The following is a 23,842-nucleotide window of genomic DNA, read 5'->3' as shown; positions in this document are numbered from 1 at the left end:
TTATTTAAAAAAATGTACGTAATATGTAATTTTATATTAAGTTAGAGATTAAATGTTATTCACCTAATCATTAAAATCATACTGGTACTTATTGATATTTGACCTCTTTCAATAAAGTCACATCTGTGAGAATACTTAATCTATGAGAACGAGATCACCCACCAGAGTTCAGACATTGTAGTTTTATAAAAAACTACTATTACGCAGTAAACTGTTAAACAAACTAAATATTTCCAGTGTATTAGCGTTATATAATGAAGAATTTTCGCTTCGTTACACATCATAGATTATATTCTAGATGTTCTAATATTAATTTAAATCTTGACTAAATATTTAAAAAGTCGTTAATAAAAACTGAATCACCGTGACCATGCACCCAGATTTTATTTTATTCGCTCATTCAAAGATATATTAACTTTTATAAATTAAACGACAGAAATAATAACGGGATATCCAACATCATTATTTTTTATGACTTAAAAATTAACAGTTCAAAAAAACCTGCTTAAATCAGTAGGAAGCGAGGCATGACACTGCAGCCAAACGTAATCTCCTTTACAGTATAGCAAACATACGAAAAAATAGCACCAACCCGTGTGACTTTCCCCGCATTTTACAATAAACTGGTGAAGCTATTTAATGAGTGTGTTACTTTTTATCATACTCTTTGGATTTTAACCTTTTTTTGTTGCGCCGGAAATGCGATACCATCACGCATGCGCTCGGAGTAAATGTCAGGTTTTTACCTAGGTATTAAAAACAAGCTTAATGTTTTAGCTTAGATTATCCACTTGCTTGCAAGTGTTTGCTATTTGACGAATATAATGGAGAAATTCGATCATGCGTCAGGATTCGAACCTGCGTCCTGTTTGTTCTTTGCAAGAAATCCTCGGAACATCGAAATTGCGATGTTTCGCCGTGGGTAAAATCTTATATGACTCTCCAACCTTCTAACTATCTCCAGACACAAAATCCATACCATACAATCGCTCCGTTGCGACGCGCAAGAAAGGTAAACAAACACATTCCCGATTATAATATTTCCAAGGGTAATGAATAAACAATTAGACTTACACTTTGATAAAGCAAAAAAACCTTTACGGAAACCCTACGCTATAAGAACAAATGTCCAAAATAAGGTATATAATGTACAAGGAAGGCGTGGGTTTAATAAGTGGTGCCGAAAATGGGGGGTTCTGGGTCGACGGGCTCCAAATGATGGACTTCCTCAGGCTTATTGGCGGAGGTGGGGCGGGTCAACGATCTTGCATGTACTAGTCAGCGCACGCGGCTCTGCGTAGCTGTTTATCATCCGGTGCTTATAGTTTTATAGTGCGAAATGACATTTGTTTTTGTATGTTACTGTTTTTGTATTATTGTGATAAATTAATCACAGTATAAAATAATTTTCGATAATAAATACCAGATATTACTTGATTTCGAGTGATTTATATACCAGTTATTTTAAGAACAGAGAAAACCATGCGCTCTTATACAATTCAAAGTTTCATTATGTGACCATCACAATAAATTACCGGGAATTTGTTTTGAAGGCCATAAATTTGATACATCCAAAGTTATTATAAAGTACTATAAAATAAACAAGAGCTTTCGACAATCGTCACTGCATCTACCTGGTCCTTTGTGCAGTTACAGTCGATTGTTAATTGAATAAACGCCATTGTGCCATCGGGGTTGTGAGGATCCGCCACGACACAAATTTCTCCTAACTATTGTCAATTTTTTGTCCCATTTCTCGACACAAACGCGCTGTGAACGGGTGAAGTTATATTCTGTTATAATATATTTCATTTCAAAGGATGTTCATTGCAAATGGTGACTATGGATATATTTGTATTTGAAATTACTATTGAAAGTAACACTTGTCTGTCTATTCTTCAAGTCTAAACAAATGAACTGATGTGGATGATTTTTGACACAGAGATTGTTTAAGACCCGATTTAGAACATAGGTCAGTTACTACGAGAGCCATACGGGTTAAACGGGACTATATTTTTAAGATATCACTATCTTTAAATGTAGGTATAAATAGATATCATAAAACAAAACGGGCGCTCCACAGATTTCTCTATGCGCAAGCGCAAGCCATGCCCTAGGAAGCCCTAACGAGGCAGCACAATAAAACCATCGGACACATTTTAGTGCGACATTTATAGTTACGGAAGAAGAGATAACCGTCGCACGCGCATCCTATAAATAAAGTTTTCATAACAGGAAAGAGTATTAATAATATATAATTTGAAACTTCTTCAGAAGCATGCGTTTTTTCACGCAAATAACAAAAAAACACCTGCCTTCAATCTTAAACTTATTAAATAGGAGGCGACTTCTAAATTACAACCTCGACCTTTACGCGATATAAAATAATTTAGCATTAAACACTATAATTGTTTAAGTGAATATAGGTCATATGTTTGTTGTGACAAGTGTCAAAATTGCGTGTGCACGCTGATAAATCGAATCACCGATCGATCAGCGGGCATCTTAGGTAGCCCGCTTTATTTTCTCGTATAAATAGATTTTTTATTAAAAATTACAGGGTACAGGCTTTTGGTAGCGATTTCGATGTCGCGATACGATACTTAGGGTAATAACCGACGATTTAGTGGTTTCCTAATATGTACTTTATGAGTAATGAATAGGGTTCATTATGAATTATATTTTGTTTATTAATTTTATACACTTGAGTTGAAACGCGTAGATTTATGGCCGCATTCTTCGAGGCGCTAACAATTGATAATTAAACGTTTTCGTGTTTAATCTCTCTTTATTAAAAGTTGGTCAATATCATATTTTTCTATTATTTTATGCAATTGTTAATTATTTATTTTATGTTATTACAAAAACGTGTAAAAGCTATAACAATGTATCTATCTCATATTATAATTGGATAAGACAAGTTATAAAATTTAAAATCAATAAATGATTTTCTATTGATTACAAACTTCACCTCTATATCGTTAAACATAGATTTTATATTTGGTTAATCACTTGCACATTAAAATTAAACTGCAAATGGCCAACGAATGACCTAGAGTTTCGATATTAGAAGGAAATATCATAAGAATACTGTAGAATTTAATGAAAAATGAAATGCATTGAATAAGTCAGTATGCACTTACATTAAAATGAGACCTATTCAAAGGTTTCTTAAGGTAACAATTTAAAGTAGAAACCACACAACTATATTCCTCCCATTCCAGCCAAATACCAGTAAAAACAAACAAATTTCCCAATTCGAACTAACCTATAGGTACGCATCGAGCGCCTTTTGTCTCCCGCCATAAATATGTAAATCATAGACAACTATTCATATCAGAACGTATTCATAAATATTTTACTGCTAACCATTGCTGGCTGTAAAAAAAAATATTTGTTGTTCCACCGAAGCACATGTTTGGAACTTGGCAGATGGAAAGGGCCAAGACGGCGAGGGCGAGGCAGGCGCGGGGGGGAGGGGTTTTGGTCGGTTTTTTGCTGCGAGCCCAAAATTTTATTTTTAATACAAAACTCTGGAGTGCAGGTAGACGGACCACGGGTGTTTGGTTAATGTTTTTTTGCCCTCAACTTGATTTATGGCCGCGTTCGTTGACGATTTGTGAGCCGTAATTTCGTTGCGTTTTGTCACTCTGTGCATCATGATTTATTAATTTATAAGCTGAGGCGTGATCCTGGACTGTCGGAAACGTGTAATTTCCGTGAGGTGTTATTTGGACGTGATTTGTCAGTCCTCCGCGTAAATGATATGTAATTTTTGTAATGCTCCAGCGTTTTGTGGTTTGTTAGTTGCTGGCTCTTAAGCGGCGCTGTCAGATTCGTACTTTAGCATCTTTATTATACGTCCTTATTTAAATTATTTAATTCAATTGCTCAAAGATAAGAATTCAATAGGATAATTGGCGTTTTAGTTCTAGTGCTTTCTTTCAACCGTTCAAACTAGTGGTTTAATGTTTATTAGACTATAGTTTTCTGTTTACTTTAACTGTTACAGTTCAGTCAGTTATCATCGATTTGAATGTGCCCCAAGACAGATCACAACAGCGCCATCATCAAATTGCACACAGCAGTTCTACATAAGCAAATACAATCTGGGGATTTATGTTGCAACTGTATTGTTGTACAATTAAAAGAAATCACATGCCCGCACGTTTCGTTCCGTTATACGGCCGTTTAACCCTCCCAGGGGTGGTTTTAGCCCGGTCAGTTTTTCGGCCATTAATAGAGGGGTAGAATTAGACGGTCGTAAAAGTACTACTTAATTACTCACACAGGAATTGCGTACAAGTGTTACCTTTGTTTTCATTTTTATTGTTATTACTTGAGTCAATAGTGAGACAAGTTGTTGGGAGAAATTTGGCCAGGTATTGGCGGGAGAGTTATCTCGGAGATCATCTCATATACAACTGAGGAATAGAATTAGAGCTGCCATTATCTGTTTACATCCCATCCTATCTTAAATGGACAAGTGAATACGGTGGTTGATTTAATTTGAAGAATAGAAACTTATTGGTATATATAAAATGTCGTTGAGGGTCGAAGCTAGAACCTCAAGTTACAATGATAATGCAATCAGCACTGAACCATCGAACCGTCACGAGACATTAGAAAAAGTATAGGATATACAAAAGAAAGTAAATTTTCGTATTTGCTTATTAATTTTTTGATAAGCTATCGACAGGTATTCCTAATGTCACTTCCGCGAAAAAGAATGAAGAAAATATTTAATAACACTTTCAAAGGCGCCTGAATTCGAACGAAGTTTTATAAATATTTTAAAAGATGAATAATATTTAGGAATTTTTAAACCATGAATACAAATTTAAATCCAAAGTAAGTCGGGTATGGATTAGGCAGATGTTAAGTTTTTTATTGTATTTTATATTTATAATCTACCTTTACAAATTTCGTATTTAAACGGTTTTAATTCTTTACTTTTTATACTTTATTGTTATTTTATGAATCGTGAAATGTGTTTGAGAATCTTTATTTATTGACGGGACGCTTGTTTCGGCTGTTTGTTTATACATTTTGAAGTATCTATGGTTTATGATGCTTGTATAAAAAGAGTCTATTCATAAGCATTACAGAGTTAAATGGAGAACAACATTTTGAGTTGGATTTTCTAATTGTATAACAAATACTACCATTATAGATCATAAATTCACCTGAAAACGTAAATTCTAGCTAAATTTCGAGCGGAAGAGAAAACCCAAACAGATCGTTGACTCAATCAAAATTACCAATTACAATATGGCGGACGTGCTCAAGATATTTTTATGCAAATTCATTTATCACGTACGTACGTATGTGCGGACAAACAGACACGCTTGTTTACATCGCCTGCAGCGCATGCGCCAAGCAAAATAAACATCTTTTCATCGGCCGAATCCGGAGTCTAAAATTGATTGAATAATCGTGGATTTGGGTTACCTCTTGATGTAATTAACACTGCGGATGACTCTTGCGTGTTTATCACATCCAGTGTTCTTAGAATGACAATTTTCAGTACAAAAAAATATTAAGTGATAAAATATTATACCACTGATGTGTGTGTTTTCCTGTGTTTACCTCTTAAAGGTGTGCATTTAGCTCTTAATTTTTTTTTTATATTTACTTGATATAATTTCTTTAATGTAAATACCTATTGGTGAACCTAAAATAAATAAAATTAAATAAAATAAAATTAGAATGACAAATGACTGTAGCCAATAATTTTGTTTTAAAAAGAACGTTTGTTAAATGCTCTTAATATCTTTCGGTTTGACTAGCTTAAGGTTTGATATTAAATAACGCAGTGTGGCGTGTAGAAGGATAAAAAACGCGTCTTGTAATAGTGACGCCAATTTCGTGTTTATGATATCTCTCCTTGTTTTTTAAATATACACGCGATTCTTAATTTACTTTCATAACAGCATTTATTTGTTATTAACATACATTTCATTCGATAGAATAACCAAGTAACAGATTTGATTAAAAAATCGATCACCTTATTTAGTTAGGATTGAATAACAAAACCCTCACATGTATGAAACACGTGAGGGTTTTGTTATTGAGTGTTTAAAAAGTTAAAATCCAACAACGACAGATATTGGTTTTTAACACTAACACGCATTAACCAACTACGTATATGAATAATAAGTGCGGTCCCAAAACTACCCCTGCACCACCCCAAGACCCCTAGGGGCAGAAAATTAAAGTGTAATGGTCCCATGTTTAATATTATCTGCGGGTGGATGTTTCGCTTTTGTTAATATAATTTATAAGTTAATGCTTTAAAGGGATGGGGCGACGTTTGTCTTTTTGTGCTTAGTTGCATAATGGGGAATAAACAATTTAAGTTTATGGTAAGGTGGAAAATTTTGTGTTTCGTTTGACAAATTACGTTTTACCTGTGTGTGATTTACTTAACCGTTTTACTGAAATAGAAACGATACTAAAGTACGTACCTGAATGGCAGTTTACACAAATTAGTTTTTGGACCTGAAACTATGTCCATCTCATAAGCTTAAATTGTATGATTTACATACATTTACATAAATAATTCGATTAAAATTGTTGTACATTAAAAACTTGATATGTCAATAAATACTAATAATACAATCCATCATATTAGACTCAAAACGAGTGAACTAGAACGACTAGACTAGCAGTCTTAAGGAAAGAAAGTTTCAAAACATATCACCTCTTTAGAATTCAGCCAACGTACTAAGTGCAAACAAGAAACCAACACTGCGTAAAGTACAATCTGCAAAAACAACAAGGAACGGCCATTATCCACCCCAAAGCAAACATCCCTCACGAAGGGAAGGGTTATTTTGATTGATTTGCCACTAATATTTCCCTCTTATCGTAATTTGTGAAGACGTGTAGGTAACCCTAGATTAATTTCTTATATCCGTACCTAATGCATTATGTATACAATTCAAGTAAAAGTGAAATATATGCTGGAAAGATTCAAAAGATATATGATTTTAATATATGAAACGCAAAGGTCACAGCCTAATCTGCTGGACCGATCGAGCTGGAATTTGGCAGGCAGATAGCCACTTTGACGCAGGCATTGGTTCAGAAAAGATTTTGATAAATTCTACCCCCAAGGGGATAAAATAGGCGATAAAAATTAGTACCCGGAACATTTATTACACCACGCCGGCCAATATGTATAGGTAGATAAATAAGTAATAACAAAATATAAATGACGTCACTTTGAGTATTGAAAATACCCTCAAATGACTCAAACGCATGGGCTACTACGTACATATTCCCCACTACCAATTATGGACAGAAACCCTGAATCCAGAACGTTTGACCTAAACTACAGAGCGATGGTATACCCTACAATTTCATTTGCAATACACCCTGTACAATGAATAAGCAAAGACAGTGAATACCACTAATTACAAGTGTATTAACGTATTCATAATTATAGACGGTTCCGATAGGGCTAGCCTAGGTATTGCAGCGACCCTGATCGGGCTAAATCCATACAATTGTAAAATTGTTTAAATTCCCTTTGATGTCCGTTTTGTAATTTATGATTCAGAGCAAAATTTTCCTGAACAAAACAATAACAATGTTGAAAGAACAGAAATCCTTAATAAATTACTCGTAATGATATTTCTAACAATTACCTAAAGAATCCTCGGGCTAAATACGACATAAAACAAAATGATTATCTATACAGGGTGCGCCAATATTTCAATACGATAAATCATACCGCATGTCACATTAGGGCAGCTTAAAAACATTAAAGTATACAAAATTAAACATAACACAATTAGCAAATATACGCCGCTGTATACATCCAGTAATCCGCGTCAGCTGTTTTTGACCCACCCTTATTTACCCTTCGGAGAACCACCCCAGGCTGATGTTTTAACGAAACGAGAGCTCAACTTATGTTGGACGAATTAACCAAAATTCCTTGACCCCTATAAAAGTACCAGTGCAATAAACATTCCGTTTGAGTTACGGCGATGGGGGGTCAGGTTGTGCTGGTCGGTGTATTCGCTTTTTAGGGTAGGTAAATGATAAATGTAGACAATGTTATGTGTTTACATAGGAACGTATTTGAGCGTTCAGTCAAGCGTCGATTAAAATTCTATAAAATTATAGTTAATTCATATATTTTAGTATCATATGGTATCTACATATTTACCTACTTCAAAATAGTATATAATGTATATTTGTCACATCACCTTACTAATATTAAAAATGCGAGTGTTTGTTTGTCCTTCTTTCACGTCGCAACGGTTTATGGTATGATTTCTGGCTGGAGAGAGCGACATAGACTCTAGTTAGATTAAGAACTACATTCACAAGTCTAATTGTAATAACATACTCACAAAATGATTCCAAAAGATACGAATCTAATTAAACTAAACAACTTCAGTAAGTCACTTATCTAACGCCGCAATAAAGGCATATTTCTGTACATAGAAACGTCGCATAACTTTCCTTTTTAAAAGTCGGTAAAGCGGCAATCCAAAAGCCGCGACGTGTCGCGCGGAATGCGCCTGCGCCTGTTGTAATTACACCGCTATATACAGGCCGATTGCATTTCTAAATGTGTGTGTTTTTAATCTAGATCTATTTCTTATCTATCATAACTAGGTTTTTTGTAAAGAAGTTTTTATTTTTTGCTAGATTTTGATGTGTGTATGGGATTATTTAGATACCTGTAATTGGGAAGAGTGTTATGAATGTGAATAATACATTTATCTTTCATTTCCTGTGTAAATATTTGATATGAATTCTTCAAGTATTGATATTCACCTGACCGCAATATTTGAATAACATTTTAACATAATTCTGTGTAATGTAAAGAAATTTTTATTTATTTCTCTATTTGTACAAAATTTTGGATCATAATTTCAACAGCACCCTGTAACATCGAGTATTTATGTCATTATTAACGGCTGCGAATTAATTCTTATTTGGCCTCCATTTTTATCACGAGTTTTCTTTAAAAAATCGCCATACCACCGCCGGCCGGCATCTACTTTTTACCACCGGACCGGCGCGGCCCGCTCCAAAAAGGGATATAATATTCGTATGACACGTTATAAAGGAAAGACTTTTAATTACGGCGCTTTCTAAGTATACCTGAGAATTACTGGCCAATCCCGTCAACGCATGCCCATCATTGGCGCATTCAAATTCGGAACCCTCTATTCAAATCGTCCCTAATCGAAAATATTCAAAATTCGAATTACGCGTTAGCGAACCGTAACGTTCGAAATTGAATTCCAAAAATGTAGTGCGTACATAGCGATTTTAACTGTTCTGTTTTCGAAAATCTAAGCGTTCGATTTTCGAATATTTAAATACGGAACGCGAATGAAATGGAATGGAATTATTTATTGGTGTTGTAAACGGTACCAAGTGGCATTCTGACGTCATCAGTGTTGAAAGAGCGTATGTTTAGTCCAGCATATTAATGCTAAGCGCACAAAAACGATGTGAGCGCCGTGTCAGCCGCTAATTGAGTGGCTCACGCAATCGTATGGGGTTCAATCAGTACTTAATTTTATAAGCAAAATCCTATAATAAGGTTTACGTTTGGTTAATAATATAAATACCGCATTCAAAGCAAAAAACCAACTCTATTCTTTGGTAATGTCATATATTTAATGCAACCTTCGATTTCCTTTTAAAGATAATAAATAAATATCAAGTATTATTGATTCAGAATAAAACTATGTATGTGTGATAAAATCTAATTGTAAATGGTAACCCATTAGCTCGGAGAGAAAAAAACATTTATAAGGACATATTGAAATTCCATTATTATTAGTTAAGTGATATTGAGCCTGGAGGACAAACATACAATGATTCCTTGCAATTATTTATATATAATATGACGGCTTAATTTCCACAATAGCTAAGAGGAACAGAGACGTTATTATTGTAACTGTCTCATTCTAACACGCAGTGACGACAGATAATAAAACAGTGCATTTTAAAATGATCGCAAGTAATGAATGAAATCACTCCAGACACACTTGCGAGGGACTTTTATTCATTATTCGTTCATAACATCAAATCGATCATGAGAAGAATCGAACGCGGTGTAGAACGGCAACGCAACACTAACGTTCGATTCATTGCATTCAACCGGCGCATGCGCAGCTGCGACGCCATTTATTTCATACGCGAAACGGATCACGGCAGCGAGTGGCATAGTCGTCAAATTGCGCGCCAAATCCCTCAACAATAGACAATGGATGCGTTAAACGGGACAGATGTAAACAAACAGACACACGGACAAAGCGACGGTGGGGCGCGGTCTCACTGTGCTGATCTAATCAGTCCATTTTGACTTTAATTGTTTGTGGGAACAACGCCGCTGGATCTTGTCGAAATGTCTTGCTGTAAGGCCTCTTGCTATAAATAATGCATCTATTTGGGAAGTGAGTATTTATTCTGGTGTTATAAAGCTGAATAGTTTGTTTGGTTGAACGCGCTAACCTCAAGAACTGCTGGTCCGAAATAAAAAAATATTTCAGTATTAGATAGCCCATTTATTGAGGAAGGCTTTAGGCTATATGAAATCAGGTACTAAGTGGGTAAAACCGCGGGGCCCAACTAGTAAACTATAAAGAGCATTTAATGTAAAACGACTTTAGGATATAAGGTCCTTTTACAATTTAAATCCAAATTGTTTAATAATTTTGGATTAATATTGATATCGTACTAATATTATAAACGCGAAAGTTTGTAATTATGTATGGATATGGACATTTGCTAATGTCTCACGTGAAAACGGCTTATCGTATCTTTATGAAATTTGGTACAGAGATAGACTACAGTCTGGATTAGCATATAGTCTACTTTACATCTAGGTACCGCGAATGACGCTGGGTTATAACCTTAAAAGTTTAGAAATCTAGACCAAAATCCCACATAAAATTTCATAGAACATTTGTTTCTTATTTTGAACACTAACTTCTAGGAAGATACACGTCACGCGTCAACAAACACCGAGATCTCTTCAAACATACTCCGTGTTATCTCGAACATCTTCATAATTTGAGACAAGTTAATGGCAAATATATTCTAAGCGACTCGCCTCACGAATAAATGAATTTTTAATAATAATTAGCGGAATCATTCCGATTTTAGACTATTTTTTGTTTTTATTGTGTTTATCTTAAAATAGATTATTTCGTTTATTTTACGCCTAACATTACAGCTGTTTTTAAAATAATTATATTATACACTAGCTGCCCCCCGCGGTTTCATCCGCGTTAATCCGTATCCCGTAGGGATATAGCAATAAAAAGTTGCCTATATGTTATTTCAGTTGTCCAGCTACCTACGTACCAAATTTCATTGCAATCGGTTCAATAGTTTTTGCGTGAAAGTGTAACAAACATACAAACATTCGCGTTTATAATATTATTACGATATACAAACGCCACAAGGCACTCAACTAATATACATAATGTGTGAAACAAACTAAACAAAACTTACAATCCATCAATTATTTAAGTAGATTAAACCTTATATATATACGAAATAAGGCAATTTCTTGTTTACAAAAGGTGTATTCAATTAAAAGCACATTTCAACTGTAACATTTATGAAACGCCAAAATGTTTATTGCAAATATAATAATTTTTCTTGAAAATAATCAAAATTATTTGGGACCTTAGGCGTCTAAGACGTAGGTACCTCAAAGGTTTAATTTAATTTCACGTGTAGCAAGACAATGTTGAATCTGACAGTCATGCAATGTTACAAACAACAGGTTTAGTTTACTTATGTTTGGTTAAAAATAACTTTAATACGAAACACTAACGGATTTTTAATCGAGTCTTATTTACTTGTGGGAACCTATATTATGCATATCTAAATAGTTTTTTGTATTAACAGAATGAAATATTAAAAAAAAACAACATACAATGTACATGGTGTGTAATTATACTAGCAACATCCAAAACATCGTATGGTCATCATAAATTGTGATTAAATCACGATTCGAAGCTTACAATCATTTTCCTTATTACGCGGGTATATCTACATATAAATAATTAAACAAATAGTTAATAAAAAAACCTTATAAATCAGTTTGGCGCGTCTACGTCCGTATTACTTGATGAATGGACTTATTAACATTTCATTGTTATCTGTGGCTAAATCTCTTGTGTATTTATTATCTACATTTTTAATTCGCATTTACGATTGCGCTTCGCTGTTAACGGTGCAGTTTTCTACAATTTTACTGTTATTTTTTATTAGGTGTGGCTTTCTGCTTTAGCGTATCTAAATTCAAATGTATATTTTTGTGTTTGTGACCAAACTAAACTTCTTTCTTCTAAGAAAAAAATATATGAAATTAATAAACCGGTATTTTAATCTGTGACAAATTCATCTGAAACCGTAAAGCGATTTTTAAGCGACCGATACAAGCATTGACACGTGTATTGTACTACAACATAGCGCAAATACTCGATACATCATTCAGAACATTCATAAGATATCGATTTATGACGCGGATGTTGTGGATTTTGATAGATCTCTCAAAAACCGGTACATATAAAATCGATGTAAAATTTAATGAAACCGATACGCGGCGTGTCTACGTGGGAACCGCTAAGACGCTAACACATCGACAATTATTTCATACTACAGCTGTTCTATACAATTTAATTACGTCAATCGGCTCACACTAAAATGGTATCGCGTATACAAACCAATTAACAACGCACTGTAAAAATATAATTTATTCCAGTCGCATTTCGCGCATACCAGAGCAAACGCTTCGATTATGACAGCTTATTCCAACTGGCGATACTGAATTGAAACGCAACGTGACCTTGCGAAGACGTCGCGAATATAGATATTTTTTCTAACGTCCGCTGCACCGCGTACCCGCAGCGCGCACGCATGGCCGATCGGCAATTAACATTCCCGCAATTATTTTTCATTATACACGCTTCCATATAACATCACACCGGCCACTTATTTGAGACGATGCGGTAGCGATTTTCCATAAATATTTTATTAATCGATGCTCACAGCGATCGTACAAAAAAAAACCTTTAGAAACGACCAAGCTCCGAACGTTAAGAAACTTGTTATTTTTTTCACTCAGTTAATTTCTCGCTCCAAAGATTATAGCAGTTAAAACAACTATGTGTTACGTTATTCTATGTTAATTAAGTTTGTGTACGACAAATGTTCATTAAAATATCACACGTGTGTTTTATCATTCGCTGTGTAAGTGCATGAGTCTCATTAAATTCAGATCGTACGGCGAGACAAGTATTTAATAATGAGCGCAATACCTGACCACATTAAGAGATAATAAAGCGTTAATAAAACAGTCGTAAAGTTAGTTATAATTAGATGATATTGTTGAGATAGTGGGTACGAGAGCTGTTATTACCCAAAAGCGCGAGTGTCAGGGCGCGGAGGAGCCAGCTCGGGCGGCGCGGAGGAGCGGAGGGCGAGGACGGTATCGATGACAGTGGGACACTATCACAACTGAACCGATCGCCCGCTACAGCTCTATATCAATCACTCCGCAATCATACCGCGTGCCACTTAAATAAATTTATAACATATTAAGTACGTTGAAAATAAACACTTTACCGTTTATGATTTATTTCGTGCGCCGATGAATTATGAACGCCGCTTAAAGTGTTCTAGAGAGGGAGGTCCGAATTTTTATCTCTTTTTGTCGCGATTTCACGTGCCACCGCCAATAAACGTTTTATTGGGGTAATTAAAAAGGCGCGATTAGCTTACGCGTTACATACGCGGTGAGAAACGTGGCAGGGGACGTAGCGTCAAAACATATTTCGCTATTATCATTTCCCGTCGCCTGACAGCGTTTTCTTGAGATTTATGTAACAATTAAAGTTATTAAATGTCAACAGTGTCGATTTATCGAACCTAAGTCAACCCAGCACACACAAACGTGAACTGGTCAGTACTCTGACACTGACATTATCTCGGCGCTATCGGAGGAGCTAAGGTCAGACTCGCACTATGATATTAATATACCATTTCAATAATTAGCTCGCATTGGTGTCTTTGACTGATAAGGCGTTAACAATAAATATAAAAGTGAAACTTCGCCGTCACAACAACGACACTTCCGCGACGGGACATTTTGACGTTTTAATATGAAAGTGACAGCATTTTCAAAATTGCATTCCACCACAACATGTCATCGCCTGTTAGCGTATTGTTGGAATACAAATAAAAAATGGAGACTTGTGGTTAAATAAATTTATAAGGAAATTATAGAGCTGTTGACTGTCGGTCTGCCAGATTACCAGTTTCATTCGAACGGGCACAAAATAACTCCATTTTGCGGCGTTTCGGGGCTTTTTTCGTTTCAATAATAGGTGTCGCTAAGTGTGGGTATGCTATCGTTCGGAAACCGCAATTGTATGTTCGCTTTTAACGACACACAGATTATAAATAATGCGTATTTCTTGCGAAGTCTTGTTAGCAAAATCGAAAGTATTATTTCAAATAATCTACGCATGATCCTTATTTAAACTTCACACATTAACAGGAACGATATTAATATGTTTCAACGCATGTAGTACAAATAAAAATTTAATATTAGTCTTACATTCGCATCAAATCGATTGCCATACTGAAATTAATTTAGCTCACCGTACAAATGAGTCGAAATTGAATCTAAAGTACAAATAAGCGTAACAATCAATAGTCGATAACAGATTTACCGTTGCTAATTTCGCTTTATAGTTATTAAAGGCATTGAAGAAATTGCCGTTGTTGATTTACGTCCGCCATTTTGCGCGCGACATTTTAATATTCGAATGCGTTGGCGTTCTTTTTTTTTTTTTCTTTTTTAATTCTGATGGGTAATGGAGGCAGGTGCACAAAGTTATTCAGCCAGGCCCGCGAATCATTTTCGTTTCTAAATGGGTCCGCGTGGAATCGGTCGGGTTTGCGGGGATTTTTATTATGTCTCGTCTAATTTTGCGTTTCAAGCGTTTTAAAATCATATCTGTGTTTAAGTTGGTAACTGCAGGATTATTGTTTATAAGCGACAAATGCATTTTTTTCAAATACTAATATCATATTAAATGATTACAAAAAAATTAAGAATAGACAATTGTCTGTCATAGAGATAATCCATTGAGTTGTTTGAAAAAATCCATATTCCATGTTCAAAATTGCTGGAAATTTAAAAATTTAAGGGACTTTACCTGCCTGAGATTCTACAGATAAAACTAATGCCAAAGACTAAAGATAGTATATAGAGATAATACAGGATAGGTTTTTTATATTTTGGTCGAAACAATGAATTTGCCAATCTGTTTAAATGCAATTCAAGATAACGATCCTAAATGATACCCTATTAAAATATTGTAAATATTTTATGCAACTAATTGAAATGTGAAAAATTTATATTTCTAACTCAATAGTGGGTAAAGATATTTGGTTAAATTGGCAATATATGTAATAAATACTTTGATTTCTTATCAAACCTTTCTGTTACATACATTCAAACATTATTATTTTTTAACACATAGAAAATAGAAATAATATTATCAAATTCACAACCTATATAGTTATTGCCCGCAGCTACGCACGCAATTTCAGAATAGTTCAATAGATGTTACTATACATATAAACCATCCTCCTGAATCATTCCATCTATAAAAAATAATCTCATGAATATCCGTTGTGTACTTTTAAAGATCTAATCATACATACATACATACATACAGACACGGGAAGCGACTTTGTTTTACACTAAGTAGGGATTCATTGAAATTTTCAAAAAATCAAAATCAATTTTACATATATATGAGTATATAAAAATAATTAAATAATAAGACATTAACCTGTTTGCTAAAAACTGCGATGTCCTCGTTAAACGATTCGGACGAGCACACGTCTCCCCCCGCCACCCCGGGGTCCCGGGGGGTGCAGGTCGCCAGCTCGCACTTCTCGAAGATCAGCGCCAGCAGGGGGAACAGGGGGTGCCTGGGGGCAGAGGTAGTGTTAGCTTGTGGAACGGAAACAATGAAATAGAATATAGTTTTATTAAAGACCGAAATATTATGTCCGTTTTAATTTGCTCAAAACAGAGTCTAAAGGAGTCGGTAGATATAAAAATACAAGCACACAAACATACAGGTGACGCTAATAAAAGTGTGTTAATAAAAAAACTATGCTAATCTCTGCCAATAAGACATATATCACTTTACATGTAATTATAATTTCAACAAATTACTTTAAATCTATACAAAAATATAAGTTTGTTAGTTTGTTTTGAGCTAATCTTAGTTACAGTTAGACCGATTTCCTAAATTTCTTCACCATTATATATGTACGTGAACCCTGGTGAATCCTGGTGCTACAGACTGTATAGGTGCGTACCACGGACAAAGCCCGGGGCGGAGCGCTAGTGATATATTAATACTATGAGAGCGTGTGCCTAAGGTCTAGACAATTAAAAGAGTTAGGTTAATCTATCAATGTTTTTAAACCAAGATCAGAACCCAGGTCTAAAAGGTCATAAAATCTAGATTATACTAATGCGCTATAAAACTAATAATTGAGGTGCTCTCAGATGACTTGGAGATCGCACGTGATGTGATACCATCGGTGCAGTGGTGCGAGTGACGGCGGTGGCTTTGAAATGCTGTAGCAGTATGGTAGGAACTGATGGATCGATTTTGATGCGATTTTGAAGGGGTGTATTTAAAGGGATATGGTAACGCCGCAATATAGATAAAATGAAGAGACGTGATGCAAAGGTAGGTATATGGAAGTCTAGAATTAACCATCTGATTCCTTCGACCTAACTTTAGTCAGCTTAATAAGTGACCAATGTATTCTTGAATTGTAAGCAAAATCTGCATTAGACAAAACAACTCAATTATTTTATGTTCACCCCGCTATCACAGACACCACGAACGGCTCGACAACTTTCGATCAGATAAACGCACGAGATGATCCGCAGATATCACACCTCGGTCATATTTAAATAAGATTTATACTTAACTTATGTAACTTAACAAGTAGTTTTGAAATTCAATTATCTTTAACATACAGTACTAGTATAACTTGTTTTACTAGGCACTTTGAATAATTAAATTAATTAACTTAATTGTACGTTTACAATTCAACGACCCGTCATCAAATGGTAAGTGACACGTCATTTGTGTATCGCCTATATACAAATACGTGATTGCATTTGATGGGATAAAAATGAGATTGAACATAGGCATCTCAATTTGTGTTTGACTAGCTCTCCGCCGCGGCTTCGCCCGTGGTACATACATAGGCTGTGTCATTTAGTGAACTTGCAGCTTTCTAATGGTGGAAGAATTATTGAAATCAGTCCAATGGATTTTGTGTAAAAACGTTACAAACATACGAAAATACAAAAGTTTCGTCTCTATAATATGAGGGTAGATATGGAAATTGGCCCGTGGTAAGCGCTGGGATTAAGAAAGCATTGGGAAGGGAAAGGAAAAGGATATGACCGTTATCTACTAAACATACAAATACAGTTTATAACTATCGCTTAAGATACCTATAACAAAATTTTTTTGCATTAGAAACTAGAAATATAACTTACTATCCTTCCTACTAATATTATAAATGCGAAAGTTTGTAAGGATGTGTGTGCGTTTGTTGCTCTTTCACGCAAAAACTACTGAACCGATTGCAATGAAATTTGGTACGTAGACAGCTGGATCACTGGAATAACATATAGGCAACTTTTTATCGCGATATTCCTACGGGATACGGACTGACGCGGGTAAAACCGCGGGGCGCAGCTAGAATTATATATTTTTTTGTATTGTATTAATCCATTTCTCCCTTCCAGACACAAATACCAAAAGACCTATCAATATACGGCATTCTCTAGCAGCCAACCTTTAAAACTAATATATGTACATTACACGTACATGCCAAAAACCTAGATCCCTGTGACATAAAAAAATCTATGCCAACTTATAATCTACTTAATGTTTTTCAACACATTACCCATTATCGTGTTATCTCTGATAAGCTACTGTGCATATGGGTGTGATTGTAGTCGATTAGTGAAAACATTGTTGATACAGTTAATATCGTTTAATGCTGTCATTAAATGCCGCGATGGCTCAGTGGTTGAGCCCCGGGGGTCGTGGGTTCGATACCTTGTATATTACTTTGTGGTTAATTATTTTAATGGTTTGCGTATATTTAACTGTGCCCCGCGGTTTCACCTATGTCATACATGATTTTATGTAGCCTAAACTGTAACAATCCAAACAAATATAACACTGTTGTTCTGTATAAAAAATGTTCTGTATAAAAAAGAAACATACATCCATCCATCCATCCATACTTACGCGGGTGAAACCGCAGGGCGCAACTAGTGAACTATATTTGCAAGGATTGTTTACTAACCCTACTTTTATCATTACCTCACGATAATTCATCACAATTATAGATAGTGACAACAATGATGTCTATCAAAATATTTAATTTATAACTCGACTATCGTTATATCATAAAACTTAATCGCAAAATATCATAATTTCGCAAATAGGTAAAGAAAATTTTAAATCTATACTAATAATATAATTACGCATAAGTCCGTATCCCTTAGGAACGTCAGGATACAAATTTGCCTTTGTGTTATTCCAGTTGTCCAGCTGTCTACGTACCAAATTTTATTGTAATTGGTTCAGTAGTTTCTGCGTGAAAGAGCAACAAGCACACACACATCCTTACAAACTTTCGCATTTATAATATTAGTAGGATAGGATAGGAAGAAGGAAGTAGGATTATAAAGCTGAAGAGTTTGTTTGTTTCTTTGTACGCACTAATCTCAAGAACTACTAATCTCATTTGAAAAATTCTTTCAGTCTTAGATATCCCATTCATGGAGGAAGGCTATAGGCTATATATGTACCACGGGCGAAGCCGGGGTGGACCGCTAGTCTCTAATAAAGCACTTATATATCACAACTTATACCAAACAGAACATGCTATCAGAATTCTCCCTTTGAACTACCGACATATACAACCAATATATCTAAATAAATCTTATTTAACACATTTTTCATGTATCTACCAGAACCTACGGAATACAGAACACACTTTACCACCCACTCACCCATATATAGCGTCCTTGTCACGCTTGTGAACGAGGGGCTCGCCGGGCAGCGCGTGCGACGCCGCCGGGGGGTAGTGGACCGGCGGTATGTGGGGGTGAGACAGCCTGTGTTCGTGGTACATCCCACCCTCCATGTAGCCCCCGCCGTGGAGGCTTTCGTCGTACTGTAAACATATATAGATAGTGAGGATGCGTTGTGTTGCTTGAGGATATGTTGGGGTGTGTTGAGTTGCTTGAGGATATGTTGGGGTGTGTTGAGTTGCTTGAGGATATGTTGGGGTGTGTTGAGTTGCTTGAGGATATGTTGGGGTGTATTGAGTTGGTTAAGGATATGTTGAAGTGTGTTGAGTCGCTTGAGGATATGTTGGGGTGTGTTGAGTTAGTTGAGGACTCAACACAAGATATGTTGAGTTGATTGAGAATAAGTGTACCGATAAATTGAGGTGTTTTGAATTGGTTTAGGATACCTTGAGATGTATTGATTCGGTTGGTGATACTAAAATATCAAAGGTACTATTATATCATCTTTGATATTGTTATAAATAAGCTATGATAAGCAAAGTTTTGTTTCTTTTGTATGTAATAGTTTGTTAGTTGTGTTTACCTTTTTTATAAAAGAACTCTGTCGAATTAGGATAATATCCTGTAATGGTAGTAAGTTCTATTTGGTGTGAATAAATAAATAAAATATTTTTTTTGTTGTTTCTAAGTAATAATTTGAAATTTATACTTGCAGTGACTTATAACAAAGGACTAAGTGTAGACCTACGAACAACTTTAAGACAGCAGAGATACGGGGAAGCTACATTCAACAGACGTTTCAGTAAGCATAGTCCTTTACATGTAAGATGGCATTTCCTACCGAAAATAACCACGTACCATTTCAGAGGTGATCTCGCGCTATCTGATTCAACCACATATCAAGCGATCTATGAATGTGGCATTAAGTAACATGAAGGCTTTTACGCGTTAAACAATTAAACAAAAAAAGGTGGATTGAATATTCATAGTAGGTTAGACCGAGTCATGTAGTCGTATCTCTCATCGAACCATCAATTAAGCCTGCGTAGAGGCTTTTAGGGTCTTAAACATCTTGCTCCGGCGCAATTAAAACTAATGGGAAATTGTGTTTTTTTTTTTCGTAAGCGCGATGGTGGATCGTTCTGTTTGATTGTGACTCTCTCTCTGTTTGATCTCTGTACATATATATATAGAACTAGGTGTTGCCCGCGGCTTCGCCCGAATGGGATTTCAGTTTTCGTGGACAAACTTTCATCCCCTACTTTGTTCCCTTGAGGGTAGAATTTATCAAAATCCTTTCTTAGCGGATCTAAGGCTATCTGCACGCCAAATTGCAGCCCGATCAGTCCAGTAGTTTGGGCTGTGCGTTGATAGATCATTCAGTCCTATGTATATAGATTATCAGTGTTTGTAATCGAACCCCTTCGAAACGGCTAAATCGATTTTTAAGAAATTATGTGTATAGTATTTCCTTGTGTTTGATTTTCCGCGAGTATTACCCATTTAGAAACGTCGGGTTAAATAATAAATTCTTTAATTTCTTATCTGTGCTTGTTCAGAATTTTTAAGAGTAGGTCGCTATTTTAATAAGCCTAACGAGTTTTCAGACAAAACTACGTTTGCCGACTCAGGTTTCAGCTAGTGCTTTTATAAAAAAATATCTAGGTCTCTTTGCTTGCATTCATTTTACAATGTAGTTATTGATGTTAACATACTGTAATATATTTTTAATATGTGATTCTTGAGTAATACGGAAGTAATAAAAAAAAATATATTTCACTAGAGATCCGCCCCGGCTTCGCCCGTGGTACATACACCTATGTCATATATATCCAACGGGGAAAGAATTTTTGGTAACGGTCAACTTAGTTCCAGAGGTTAGCGTATGCAACCAAAAAAACAAACTCTTTAGCTTTATAATATAATGTGTTTAGATTTAGGTTTAAAAATTTATCAATCAAATATCATTGGGAATTATTTAATTTACATCTATAATATTAACAATGAATTATATAAACTACTAGCTGCGCCCCGCGGTTTCACCCGCGTAAGTCCGTATCCCGTAGAAATATCGGGATAAAAAATAGATGTTGGCCGATTCTCAGACCTACCCAATATGCTTACCAAATTTCAGAGGAATCGGTCAAGCCGTTTCGGAGGAGTTTGGCAACGAAAACTGTGACACGAGAATTTTATATATATAAGATTTCCCATAAATTACTAATTAACTAATTGTCCCGTATTTTTTAAATTAATATAATTTTTCGCCTTCTAACATACATTTTATCCACAAAACGGCTAAGCACATTCCGAGCAACCCAACCCTAATCTACAGCACACGTTAAATATATCATTTTCGTGAAATACCATAGTAATGACGTGACGTTTCGAAAAAAAAACACCGGTCCATCAAATTTGATGAGTTGGCACTTTTTTGTACCGATCCTACACACCTGTAGGACCCTTTTACTGTGTTTAAATTTGACGCCTACCCCACTATTATCATCTATCAGGGAGACGCAATCGCATCCATTACAATACAGCTTTTAGTGTATAGCTATTACATGTGTTGTTTTATAAATTCATACATTATAGTCTAGCCGTTATTTTATTTATCTCTTGTTTAAGACTCAGGCTCTCAATAAGCAAACAGACAAAACACTATTCTCATTTGATTGCATGTAGTACAACAAAACTAAAATAAATACAGTATTTGAGAATCACCTCCCTTTCTGGGTACGTCGGTTAAAAATCAATCTAGTGCACATGAAACCTAGTGCCTACGCACATTTCCTAGTCCTAGTAATCGCAGTCATCAAAATCAACAATAAATCATTTCACTGTCACCCCCAAGCACAGATCGCACGAATTAGTACTCTATCCCACCGCAATAAGGGACATTAAGACGCATTTAAACTTACATTACAATTAATATGTTAGGAGCTCACAAACATAACCGCGATATTGTTATGCAAATTTGAACCGTGTCACCAATGCCGTAAGGCTATAGCGTACGCACGAATATCTCTGCCTTCAAATGAATATGGCGTCAAGACTCCATCATTTTATTGGTTAAGAAACAATGGTATCGACGGGTTTCATAATTTTATGAGACCATAAATATGCCTGATATTAGTATTATTAAATCACGTATGATTGAAGTGCCTACAAGCGAAAATAGAGAGCGAAGCGATGGCGAGAAAAACAATTAGATACCTGTAATGAGATTTGTATGGAAAAATTTTAAATAAATATCAGATTTGAATATTCATCTCTTATTTAAATACTTTTACCTATTGTCTGTGCCATTATTATCACTAGTAAATTTTACATCTACAATAACTATTTTTATTTTAAAATTGAGCAATTCAAACCAACTATAAAACCATTAACTGTTATAATGAACACTTTCGCATTCCGCCATCATGATTAATTCAACAAATTCTTACGATTGATTATATAACTCGGTAATAAGTAAAAACAGGTTTTCCCTAAATATATGCTAGAAAATTCAAATTACCCCTATCTTAAACGCGACAATGACCTAAAATAATTTTAAAAACTTACAACGCGAATTAATCAATGTTTAACAGCGATGGTATAAGATATTAATTTATTTAATTATGCACACATGTTAATGACACAATATGCGTCAGTCTTACGTACATGTGGTGACTCCATATTCGCGTAGTTTTGACAAAAACCATTAATACTGCTCACGGATTAAATAAAACTAACATAACATTCAAAAATCGAATGCTGTGACGTATACACATAACTGGATAAATGTATTCGTTCCAAATTCGAATTGCTTATCTGTGGAACTAAGCACCATCCCCAAAAAATAAAACTAGCCATTAAATATTACGAAAATATGTAATGACTACCTTTTGACGTCTTGAAAGCCGGTTCCAAAATTAAATGATACGTTTTAAAAATGGAATCGCTCCGTCCCGCCTTTTCCGAGATAACCTTTATCCCATTCGGTTTGCGAACGAAAAAAATAAGTATCGTACGTTTTAATTTTTTTAAATGACATTCTTGTGGTTTTTTCTCGCCGGGAATCTTCGGTGTAATATGTTTTGGAGCGGCTTTTTGCGATCCGTATGGTTTTCGATTTGTTTTACGCTCGTGATTAAATTTTGTGAGGCATTTTTTAATTATTTAGTTTTGAACGGTTATTGAAGTGAATAAGTCATGTCAGTGGGGTTCATCATAATCAAGTTCCGCGGTATAAATCGCTTGATTTAAATATTGTTAAGCGCGGCCATTTTTTCTGATCCCCGAGAGATTAGCGGAGGTTGATTCTGAGAATTCTGCGGTGATATTCAGTCATAAGCTCGCTTGCGGTTTGGTTTCTCAAAGTTCACCTTCAGGATGTGATAGATACACAAATAGATAGTAAATATATGGTTTCAAAACATAGAGTATATAAAAAATAGAGGGTTCCACAGACGCTCGGAAAGACGTCACTTGTAAGCGACACGGGGTGGGACCGACGCCACCCTTAGGATGCTCTCTCTCTGTCTTACATTAGACACTCGGTATATCTATCCCACTCCGTGTCATCTGGCAGTCTGGGGCGACCAGCAACAGTGAATAATGTATAATAGTTGAAAATACCTAATAATAATTATAGAATCGCCTTTTGTCTGTAATCGTTGAAGTTCTTACTAAGAGACT

At 35.3% G+C, this 23,842-nt stretch overlaps 1 protein-coding gene across 1 annotated transcript in view; it reads right to left on the bottom strand.

Annotated features, from left to right (window-relative positions):
* The window catches only part of LOC119828751 (homeobox protein homothorax), a 244,959-nt gene that overhangs the window by 208,271 nt on the left and 12,846 nt on the right, over positions 1–23,842 (bottom strand). Inside the window, exons 2-3 of the mRNA XM_038350994.1 lie at positions 19,139–19,302; positions 15,861–16,002 (exon numbers count right to left, since the gene is read on the bottom strand). Coding sequence (XP_038206922.1) covers positions 15,861–16,002; positions 19,139–19,302 — 306 coding nt within the window. The remainder of the gene's footprint in view (positions 1–15,860; positions 16,003–19,138; positions 19,303–23,842) is intronic.

This window comes from Zerene cesonia, chromosome 8, assembly GCF_012273895.1.
Source record: "Zerene cesonia ecotype Mississippi chromosome 8, Zerene_cesonia_1.1, whole genome shotgun sequence".
NCBI classification, from domain to species: Eukaryota; Metazoa; Arthropoda; class Insecta; order Lepidoptera; family Pieridae; genus Zerene; species Zerene cesonia.
The sequence above is the reverse complement of the archived record's forward strand: the minus strand, read 5'-3'. Positions and strand labels throughout refer to the sequence as shown.